We start from the raw sequence: 12,417 nt of genomic DNA, 5'->3' as shown, positions 1-12,417 counted from the left end.
AAAATCTGCAACAGACAAAGTGCCCTGTGCACAGGAACCCTTAAATTATTTGTTGGTCGACTTAGATGTCTTTTATACTATCAGGTCAGCTACTAATTATTTTTATGACATCCAATTTAAATAAGGCATAACTAATATGCAGGTATGGGATCAGTTATCCAGAAAAAAACAATCTCCCGTAGACTCCCATTATTATTAAATAATCCAAATTTATAAAAATGATTTCCATTTTCTCTGTTATAATAAAACAGCACCTTGTACTTGACCCCAACTAAGATATAATTAATCCTTATTGGAAGCAAAAGCAGCCTTTTGGGTTTATTTAATGTTACACGATTTTCTAGTAGACTTAAGGTATGAAGATCCAAATTACAGAAGGACCCCTTATCTGGAAAAACCCAGGTCTCGAGCATTCTGGCTAAAAAGTCCCATACCCGCATGCATAAAATTCACCCCAAAGACAATAACTAAAACAATTTTAATATTGAATATCAATGCTTTGCCTATAGCTAACATAGATATTTAAGTGTATATCATTACATTGTTAACTTTTCATGGCCTGAGCCATTTTAAAACACATTCTATGAAATACAGGTAGGCATGTAAAAGAAAAAAGGCCACGGTGTTCTATAGTCTGGAATCGGGCATCTGTCCTGCAGCTGAAAAGCACAGCATTGAACAGTTATTCAGTCTGTAGGATTTAATGTGCCACAAGGATGCTTCCTGTTAACTCAATACTTTTTTTAATGATCCTGGAAACTCGTGCAACTGGGGTTTACAGATATCATTGTTTGTTTTAATTGCTAAAACCTTTTATATGAGGCAGTTCTTTTCAGCTAATGTTACAGTGGGTCGGTTTCAAAAAGGAAGTCATGAAAACGGTTTAGTTAACCATGAGAACTACAACCGCTATGCATATTTGGTTCTTGCTTAATCTTGAGACTTATCTGTTTTCTGGAAGATCTATTTACTAGAAGTATTCTTCTGTGCCTTTGGATAACTCAGCCTTGTTGCCGCATGAAGCAAGTAGTTATTCAGCAAAAAAAAAAAACACATTGACTTTTAAAACCAATATGACCTATAGCGGCAATTAGGTGGGTTGCCACCTCACTAACTGTTTTTAAACTGGCATGACTGAAGACACCTGCTTGTTTGTTGCCATGATTTTTTTGTCAGGCTATTATTTTGACATAAAATGTGCACAACTGATAATTCTATAGTTTCACATCCATCATTTTTACATCTGACTTGATAGCTGCAACTGATTTCAGCAGTTAAGTGGCAGATTTATCAAAGTGTGTGTTTAAAGGGATACTGTTATGGGGAAAAATTTTCAAAATGAATCTGTTAATAGTGCTGTTCCAGCAGAATTCTGCACTGAAATCAATTTCTCAAAAGAGCAAACAGATTCTTTTATATTTAATTTTAAAATCTGACATGGGGCTAGACATTTTGTCAATTTCCCAGCTGCCCCAAGCCATATGACGTGTGCCTGCACTTCAGGAGAGAAATGCTTTCTGGCAGGCTGCTGTTTTTCCTTCTCAATGTAACTGAATGTGTCTCAGTGAGACATGGGTTTTTACTATTAAGTTTTGTTCTTAGATCTACCAGGCAGCTGTTATCTTGTGTTAGGGAGCTGTTATCTGGTTACCTTCCCATTGTTCTTTTGTTTGGCTGCTGGGGGGAAAAAGGGAGGGGGGTGATATCACTCTAAAGGTGGTCATACACGGATAGATCCGCTCGTTTGGCGATGTCGCCAAACGAGCGGATCTCCCTCCGATATGCCCACCTTGAGGTGGGCAATATCGGGCTGATCCGATCGTGGGCCCTAGGGCCCAACGATCGGATCCTAGCGTTCACCAAACGGGCGGTCGGATCGCGGGACCACATCAACGAACAGATGCGGCCGCGATCCGACGGGATTTTTAATCCCATCCGATCGAGATCTGGCCGACTTTCGGCCAGATCTCGATCGGGGAAGCCCGTCGGGGGCCCCCATACACGGGCCAATAAGCTGCCGACACGGTCTGTCGGCAGCTTTTATCGGCCCGTGTATGGCCACCTTTACTTGCAGTACAGCAGTAAAGAGTGAAGTTTATCAGAGCACAAGTCACATGACTTGGGGCAGCTGGGAAATTGACAATATGTCTAGCCCCATGTCAGATTTCAAAATTGAATATAAAAAAATCTGTTTGCTCTTTTGAAAAATGGATTTCAGTGCAGAATTCTGCTAGAATTTTTTCCCATGACAGTATGCCTTTAAACCTTAAGAAATATACTCACCCATGTTCTATGCATTCCTATGCGATTATTAGAACCGCATTTATCAAATAGTGAGTTCACTTCACTCATGATAAATACAATTCTAAAAATCCCATAGGAATGAATAGAACATGGGTGAATTTTTATTTATTAAGTTCTAAACTCACATTTTGATAAATCTGCCCCTAAGGGTAAGGGCAAACAATAATCTCCCCGAAAAACCTTCCCGCCGGCTAGAATGCGGGATGGCACTCGGATCGTTTCGTTTTCCAGTTGCCTGAAGTTTCCTCGTGAGGCAACTTCGGGTAACATCCGAAAACAAAGTACTAGATCTCCATGAATCTTAGCGTGTGCCATTACCCTAAAGTGTGGATGGGGCTGTCCGAAATCCTGAATTGGGAGTCACTGGGATTGCAAATAGAATCGCAACTGCAGGCACATATTGTCTTATCTTAAGACAGTCGGCCAAGAGCAGACAGAACGTTGGTTCTGCTGCTCTCAGCCTGCAATTATTTTTGCAGGCTGAGAGAATTCGTGCAGCCACACGCAGCAGAGTGGAGGTCAGCCTGAAAATGCCTGAATTCACATATTTGGTCCAACTTCCATTCCACTGCGTATGACTGCAGGCAAGTGGATCTTATTCAAATCAACGGAGATGGGGCACAGAACGGATCCGATTTTCTCAGCCTGAAAAAACTTTGCATACTGAGAGCAGCAAAGCCAACGCTTTGTCTGCCTTTGGCCTACAAAGTGATTGCTACTTTTTATTACTCCTCTTTCTGTTCAGGTCCTCTCCTATTCATATTCCAGTCTTTTTCAAATCAATGCATGTTTGTTAGGGTAAATTGTACCCTAGAAACCAGGTTGCTCAAAGTATTGCATATTGGATAGATGCTAAACAACTCAAAAAAACACAAATAAAGTGAAAGTCAAATTGTCTCAAACTATCACACTCTACATCATACTAAAACATAAAGGTGAACAGCCCCTTTAAGGATTGCTGGAGTAGTGAATTATGGAGTAGCACAGGCAAGTATTACCAATTTATAGTAGCCTATTAAAGACAATCAGAAGTGATCTCTAGTAAAGTAGTGCATTTAGACTAATTAAATATAAGATCAGAATATGTTAGTGAACTGAAACATCTGCCAAAATGACTGCATAATTGCTGCATAACTCCTCAGTATTATGGTAAACATTTTCAACTTAGGGGAAGAGGTATGTTATTTATGGAATACTTCAAGCCTCAGGGGTGGGGCAGATATATTTAATGCACAGGCAAACTAATTACTGAAAAATTTGCTGCAATCTATCTAAAAACTATCTAAAAAAAAAGTCATTTCAGATTCTCTTGATTTTTCAGTAAAGTATGAAAATAAAATGGTTTCCCATTTAAAACATGAGGCAATTAGTATATTTAACACCAACCTTTTTATTGAATTAGGATTTTCAGCAATACACTCATTAGGGTTAATAAATGCCTAAAACTACATAAAACCTATTTTTTTTTATATTTTTTTTTTTTTTAAAAAAAAGCTCTGGATAGGCAGTAAAGACAACAGACTTTAAAAGGAAGTCTTTAAAAGGGACGGGAATGCAAAACTCCTCCTCCTGTCATCTCTTAAGGAGATGCCTCCATCTGTATTCTGCAGAGGCAATCCGTTTTTTTGTATTTATGTATTGGGGGACAGATAGCTATGATTGTGATGAGAAAGCAGGAAAAGAGGGCTGCATGGAAATGGAGATGGAAGAACAGAGTTTAAAAGGTAAACTGTTTTGTATAAATGGTAATATTTTGTTTGCTTGTAAGTGGATAGTGCAGTTTTCTTTATATGATCATGTCTGCAATTGCAAACACATGCCTTTATATCCCATTCGTTTAATTTATAAATGCAAAATTTGGTGACTCAATTACAATAATGCTAAGATTATTGCTATGCACTTTAATCTGTTACATTGCTATTCTTAGCCCTTATACTATTGATGCATATTTGAGAATTCTGAAAAACTTCTCCACACTTCATGGTTCTCTAGTAAAAAAAAAAAAGTTTTAAAATGTTCGTAAGCACAAAACCATCACATGCTGTAGAAGCTAGCAAAACACGTAAAATTCAGTAACATTTTTCATCAGTTGTTTCTTCAACAACAAATACCTAAATAGTTCTGTAAATCAAATGATTGCATTAACCTGATTTAAAACAGTAAAGACTTTACAGACAGCAGGAGCCCTGTCACACGGCTAGCATATCCTGCTAAACATGCCAAAACAGGCACAACAATGTTCCTTCACCTTTCCAGTGTTTGCAATATATAAAGTAAGAAGTCAAAATGTTATTTTTATTATTGCAGTCCTTTGGAATGGAATTTCCTGTGCATTGCACATCTGTGAAATGTTTGATTAATGATATCCATGCTGTTAAATTAGCAATTTATTTTCAGGATTATGCATTACCCATAAGTGCAAACTTCTAAAACTATCTTTTTGATTTTATTTGAATTCTATTTATGTTGCATAAATAAGCACACTGATTGATGTGAGTTATGCTGTTCATATAGCTATTGAAGGGAAACATTTTCCATGCTATTAACACCCACGGTAAAGCCACTAAATTTGCCCATGGGCAGTAACTCCTAGCAACCAAATAGCAGGTAGCATTTACTGATCACCTGTTTAAAAGCAAACATCATATTGGTTGCTATGGGTTACTGCTCCTTGGCAAATTGAGTGTTTTTTATTTACTGTGTCATGCTACAAAATGCATATGGAGCTGCACACACTCTATTTATGCAGGGAGCTTACCTCATTTATTACTTTGCCAACGATATTAGAGTTTCGGGGGTACACCCTGAAACAGGTGGTTTTTGCCTCAAAACTACTCTGTTCTTATTTTTGCACTAAGAGCTGCCTAACACTGGTTATAGTTTTAATAATTTTAACACATTAATTGAGAAGTCACTTTTAGTTATAAATTTTCCTGAATGCCCTGCCTCCTGTCTTTTGTGTAGGTCTTAAGTCTTCTCAATCACATGTTGGAAAAACTGCTACCATATATACATACTTATTTTAACTTGCCTAATGCAATTAAATCCATTCCTTTAACATGGGCAGAAAAGGAACACATGAACATGCTGATGCAGTCTAATGAAACTAAGTATATATAGAACACCTCTTTTCTTGTAAATATAAGCATGATGGAGCAACTGTCATTTTGAATCACATTGTGCATGTTAAAACATTTTTTAAGTGGAAAAAAACCACCATGTTTTCGGTTGACAATTTTTTCTTTTTTAAAACACCATTACAGTTTGGTTGCATGTTTATTTGAATGAATCCCCCCCCCCCGATTTCTGACTGTAGCACAAAAGGGTATTTTGAACATTGTGGAGCTCTCATTGACAATCATAGAAGTAAAAATCCTGCATCTATGGCAGACACCGCCGTTGACCGATGGGCATCGTTCTGCAGTGCTTGCTTTTCATTGCCAGCATCTATCATATGCACAATATTTCTCATGCTTTTCTGTGCTAAGTGGTAGTATGTGATTGATTCAGCTTTTTCAGGGAGAACAAACGTCCTTAGTCTTCTCTCCTGATGTTCCATTAGTATAAGGAGAAATACATTTTCATTATACAGAGGGATTACCTTTTTCCATCCTCCTTCACAAAATTAAGTGATACAATGATTTCTGCTTCATTGTGAGTTTGTGAGAAAATTTGACCAGCATCCAGCCCACTGCTCTGCAACTGCTTATATACTCTGATGTTATCGAAAGGGGATGGTGCAGGGAGACTCGGGGGGGGGGGGGTGGAATCTTATATCCCATGTATGTCCACCAGAAGCATGTTTGATATGTTTAGAAAAATATAATTATATGATGGCCACATTCATTTAACATGCCAATTGAAACCTAATCCATGGAAAGAAGGTCTAAAGAGGGAGTTTGTTCATATTTTATTTCCTGACCAATCAATGCTGGTATGGTCCTGCCCTACACCATATTTCTAAGCCCTTCAACAACTTTGTCTTCTCAGCCTACAACTGCATGTCCTTACTCCTTAGCCTTTTTTTTTTTCTACCAGACAAATCCATTTTCTTATTTCTTCATAAATGTGTTGACTATTAGAACTTTTTTTCATCTTGTTTAGGAATTCAGAGCGTTTCTCCACAGACATTGCAATTGATTTAGAATTGTGCGAACTCTTTGTATGGGTCAAACAATAAGCTCTTGTTTTAACAGATGTCCACATTTAAGAGTAACCACACATTTGAAGTGATACTGACATGCTCCTATGAAAATTGATTCGAGCATGTTAGTATAATTAGGAATGAAAAGCCACAGGGTCCCTTTTTTTCTACAAGTACACATTTGCAGACTACAAATGTAAACAGTGCCCTAGTCTATTAAAAAGATTGCACCACCTGCAGCCCAGTGTTAATTTCAAAACTGCCTCCAGGCAACTCAGACATGTCTAGTGTTGGAGCTGATGAGTAACTGGGGCTAGGGGCACCTTTGTGGTACTTTTGGAGTTTGGCCCAGCCCATGCATTTCTAGTCCACTGGTAATACAGTACAAATTAGAGTGTTACAGTAATTCAGTCAGTTAAACGTTTTGATGATCATTTTGGCTGCTGACATAAAATTCCTATTTATTAACTATTTATAGCCGAGGTTCCTCATTATCAGTAAATCTGGACACCTTACTATATATATAACCATCTCGGGTGGAACAGACTGGGTCTATTTCTCAATCAAACAGCAATGTGTTTTCTACAATACTGCTTTACAACATGCTTTGCATTTGGTCAACTGTGTTCATATCTTGGTAAAGTTGTGCAAGCTGCAGTCCAGAAAAATACTTTCCAATTTCAAATTGGCCTTCGCTTTCCATATGGGTCGGGTCTGCATTTGTGCCTGTGGTCTACTTTTATGACCTAATTAGTTTTCTAGAACAGGATCACAAACTTTATGGAAAAAAAATGTCAACTATATAAGCTGAACCTTCGATAAGTAAAGCTTAATTTGGCATAATCAGTTCTTTGAAATGGCTGCAATAAAATAAAATAGTTATTAATAAAACATGCAAGTGTTGTTTTCACATGGGATCTTAGTGTTTGTGTTTTCTATCACTTTTTTTCATGTCTGGTGGCTTAGGGCATAGAATCTAAAGTCTAAATGCACTAATTATAGATTACTAGGACATTTTAGCATTTTTAATAATCATATTTGCAATAAAAACAATTACAAGGTGATCTTTAAGACCTCAAGTTTAGAAAAAGCTAGATATATTGCTAATTTTTTTTCTGGTCAAAACCAAATCTGTTCTGTATTATTGGAATTCATTTTATTGTTATCCCTCCAGCACTTTCTGCAGTGCTGCACAATCTGTACTTTCAGATTTCATAATTGAAAATGCTACAAGCTGCATCACAAGTGCTAGAGGTCACTATATTAGAGATTTCTTGCCTATGCTAACAATCGCTACACTAGTGACCTATTTCTGATATTGATTGCCATCATTTCAATTACAGATCCATTAAATTTAACCTTTTCCTCCCCCTGCCTAACTGCTAGTTGAGTCAGAGGAAAGAGAAAAAACCCCGTCTGAAGTCTCCAATCTTTTCCCTCTGGATCCGCTTTGTACTGAGTTGATTTCAGTAACGTTGTAATTCTTATGTTCTCAAAGGGAGACTTCATCTTAAAGGGAAATCCACACAAACATAACTTTTTGAAAAAGTAACCCTAATTTCAAGCAACTTTGCAATATACACCAATTAAAAATAAGCAGACTTTTCATGATTTTTAATGGTTTGGAACAGTTCCCTAAACCTAGCCCCCTGCTCGCCTGCTGATCTCTCTGACTACTTTGCTGAGCTGGCTGACTACTGTTAACTTTGTATCAGCAGCCAGCTGCCCTCCGCCTTCATCAAAAGGCAATACCTGTATCAAAAGTGGGGTGTTCCCAGGATTATTGAAGTGCTCAATACATGCAGGTCATGATCAAACGTTTCGGGACAACTTCCCTTCCTCAATGTATCCTCAGCCTTCATCCTCCAAACCCCACAATTCCCTGCACAAGTGATTTCAATAAGGAACAGAACATTACAGTGTAATGCATTGTGGGTTATGTAGCTCCTGCAAGCTGTCTGTAAGCTGTGGAATTGTTACAATTTCAGATGATGCAGAAAGAGAGCTGTTAAACTGCTGGATTTCAGCATACAAAATGGCATTTATTCATACTTTTTTGAAGAAACAGTTAACTGTTATATTAGAGGTTTCTGTGTTACGTGGGCCTGTCAAATTTAGGTTTGGAAGCCTAAGTTTCCTCCCCTTTAATATTCAAAAAGGTTTTGTTTTTTACAGTGAGAACTGTGACATTGTAATTCTTTCTCTGAAGTGGTTGTACTGGCTGATACATTTGATAGCTTCAAGGAATGGTAGGCGGGCTTTTTTAACAACTGAGAAAATACAGGGTTATTGAAAATAGGTCTTCGTACCAAGTTGATCCAGGGACTTGTCAGTAAGGATTTTTTTTTTACCTGAGACAAATTGAAGATGGCTTTTTTTTCTTTTCTAGATCAACTAGCAAACAGTATATGTATAGATAGATAGATAGATAGATAGATATAGATATATAGATATATAGATATATATCTATATATACACACATACACACATACATATAAATATTTTTGGATATTTGTGGTTTTTTTTTTTTTAAACCTAAGTAAAAAAGACGTGCATTCCCCAGGTGCCCCCAACCATGTGACTTGTGCTCTGATTCAGTCACTTTACACTGCAATTTAGAGTGAAATAACCCCCCCCCACCCTGTAGCAACCCATCAAAAGAACAAGGCAAATAACGCAAAAGCACAAATTGAAGATGACTTTTTTTTCTTTTCTAGATCAACTAGCAAACAGTATATATATATATTTATATATATATATATATATATAGACACATATATATATACAGTGGTGTGAAAAACTATTTGCCCCCTTCCTGATTTCTTATTCTTTTGCATGTTTGTGACACAAAATGTTTCTGATCATCAAACACATTTAACTATTAGTCAAAGATAACACAAGTAAACACATAATGCAGTTTTTAAATGAGGGTTTTTATTATTTAGGGAGAAAAGAAATCCAAACCTGTGTGAAAAAGTAATTGCCCCCTGAACATAATAACTGGTTGGGCCACCCTTAGCAGCAATAACTGCAATCAAGCATTTGCGATAACTTGCAACGAGTCTTTTACAGCGCTCTGGAGGAATTTTGGCCCACTCATCTTTGCAGAATTGTTGTAATTCAGCTTTATTTGAGGGTTTTCTAGCATGAACCGCCTTTTTAAGGTCATGTCACAACATCTCAATAGGATTCAGGTCAGGACTTTGACTAGGCCACTCCAAAGTCTTCATTTTGTTTTTCTTCAGCCATTCAGAGGTGGATTTGCTGGTGTGTTTTGGGTCATTGTCCTGCTGCAGCACCCAAGATCGCTTCAGCTTGAGTTGACGAACAGATGGCCGGACATTCTCCTTCAGGATTTTTTGGTAGACAGTAGAATTCATGGTTCCATCTATCACAGCAGGTCTTCCAGGTCCTGAAGCAGCAAAACAACCCCAGACCATCACACTACCACCACCATATTTTACTGTTGGTATGATGTTCTTTTTCTGAAATGCTGTGTTACTTTTACGCCAGATGTAACGGGACGCGCACCTTCCAAAAAGTTCAACTTTTGTCTCTTCGGTCCACAAGGTATTTTCCCAAAAGTCTTGGCAATCATTGAGATGTTTTTTAGCAAAATTGAGACGAGCCTTAATGTTCTTTTTGCTTAAAAGTGGTTTGCGCCTTGGAAATCTGCCATGCAGGCCGTTTTTGCCCAGTCTCTTTCTTATGGTGGAGTCGTGAACACTGACCTTAATTGAGGCAAGTGAGGCCTGCAGTTCTTTAGATGTTGTCCTGGGGTCTTTTGTGGCCTCTCGGATGAGTTGTCTCTGCGCCCTTGGGGTAATTTTGGTCGGCCGGCCACTCCTGGGAAGGTTCACCACTGTTCCATGTTTTTGCCATTTGTGGATAATGGCTCTCACTGTGGTTCGCTGGAGTCCCAAAGCTTTAGAAATGGCTTTATAACCTTTGAAATTGAACTCAGGTGTGATAAACCACAGTTAAGTTATTTTTTAACAAGGGGGGCAATCACTTTTTCACACAGGCCCATGTAGATTTGGAGTTTTTTTTCTCCCTTAATAACGTAAACCTTCATTTAAAAACTGCATTTTGTGTTCAATTATGTTATCTTTGACTAATAGTTAATGGTTTTTGATGAGCAGAAACATTTAAGTGTGACAAACATGCAAAAGAATAAGAAATCAGGAAGGGGGCAAATAGTTTTTCACACCACTGTATATATATATATATAGAGACACACACACACACACACACACACACACACACACACACACACACACACACACACACACACACACACACACACACACACACACACACACACACACACACACACACACACACACACACACACACACACACACACACATATATATATATATACACACACACACACACACACACACACACACACATATATATATACACACACACACACACACACATATATACACACACACACACACACACACATATATACACACACACACACACACACACATATATACACACACACACACACACACACATATATACACACACACACACACACATATATACACACACACACACATAAATATTTTTGGGTATTTGTGTTTTTTTTTTTTAAAACCTAAGTAAAAAAGACGTGCATTCCCCAGGTGCCCCCAACCATGTGACTTGTGCTCTGATTCAGTCACTTTACACTGCAATTTAGAGTGAAATAACGCCCCCCACCCTGCAGCAACCCATCAAAAGAACAAGGCAAATAACGCAAAAGCTATAAAAAAAAGAAAAAATCAAAACCAATTAAGGTGGCCATAAACGTGGACATTGTGGACAGGACCTGCGCAGAGAGGTGAGTAACAAGTTAGGGGCATTTGCCCGGGGGGATAGGTAGGCCAGGAGGGAGGGGGTGGCAACACAGAGGAGGATGGAGGGAATTTTGCGCCCAGGGGGTTTCCTTCTCCTTTAATGCCATTCTCTAGACCATAATATAGAATGTGATACCTTAACAAACCTTCAGATATAATAATATATTTAACTCGTGGATACAGTAATTTGTAATTGTGCATATAGACTATTTGAACATAGAAGTATGCACTGTAGCCACATTCATGTAAAAAGATCTGCATATTTTACATGCTTCTAGCAAGAAAAGAAACCTGTTTTTGGCGGAAAGACTTCTTGTCGTGATATGTTTTTGGCTCGCCACAGAACTTCCTGTAGTGCAAAATTGAAATGTTGTTCTTGTAAAATAGTAAAAAGAAAAACCTAGAATTTGCAGCTCAGTACTTAAACCAAGTAACCAAGCAGGCTAAGAATACGTTCAGTGTAAGGCCTCTTGCACATGAGTGTTTAGTCTTGCGTTCCCCTGCGGTGAACGTGTCATGCAGGGGAATGCAGGAGCAACCCTCTGTTTTCTATTAGTTTGTACTCCCCTAGTTTGAAACAAGCAGTTGGCAAGCCTCGGAGGCAGAGAAAAGCTTGTGTTGGTAGTAGAGGTGATCACAAAATCTGAATTACTGATGTTTACGTTCCTTTGCAATCAGTGGGCAATACTGCAAATAGCTCTGCTCACAAGAATCATGTAAGATATATTAGTAGAACATATTGGGCTGAGGTCACATACTGCGCTATTAAAGAAACAGTGACGCCAAGAAATTAGGGTTGTAAAATATAATGTATTGTTAGCCTGAACTGGTAAAGGATTTGTGTTTGCTTCAGGTAGAGTATAGCTTATAAAAATAAGCTGCTGTGTACCCATGGGGACAATTATACAACATTGGTACGGAGCACACATTGGCCGGACTAATTAAAACTTGAAAGGTTTAATGAAAATCTATTAAAATCAAAACATGTAGTATGAGTATAGCATTACCCCCAACGCTTAGCCATGGGGACAGCCGTTCAGTTTTGAAATAGTAGAAAAGGCACAGGTTACAAAATAGATTACAGATAACCTCAGTAAAACACCATCGTATTCTACA

The 12,417-nt window shown here is 38.1% G+C and overlaps 1 protein-coding gene across 5 annotated transcripts in view; it reads left to right on the top strand.

Annotated features, from left to right (window-relative positions):
* Window positions 1–12,417, top strand: part of septin7.L (septin 7 L homeolog) — a 54,327-nt gene that overhangs the window by 1,937 nt on the left and 39,973 nt on the right. For 2 of the 5 annotated variants that reach the window (XM_041565450.1, XM_041565449.1), the window contains exon 1: window positions 3,938–4,028. In XM_041565450.1, the coding sequence (XP_041421384.1) occupies window positions 3,938–4,028 (91 nt within the window). 5 annotated transcript variants of the gene reach the window in all.

Source organism: Xenopus laevis, chromosome 6L, assembly GCF_017654675.1.
Source record: "Xenopus laevis strain J_2021 chromosome 6L, Xenopus_laevis_v10.1, whole genome shotgun sequence".
In the NCBI taxonomy this organism is placed as follows: Eukaryota; Metazoa; Chordata; class Amphibia; order Anura; family Pipidae; genus Xenopus; species Xenopus laevis.
Note: the sequence above shows the minus strand (reverse complement) of the source record. Positions and strands in the feature narration are given on the sequence as shown.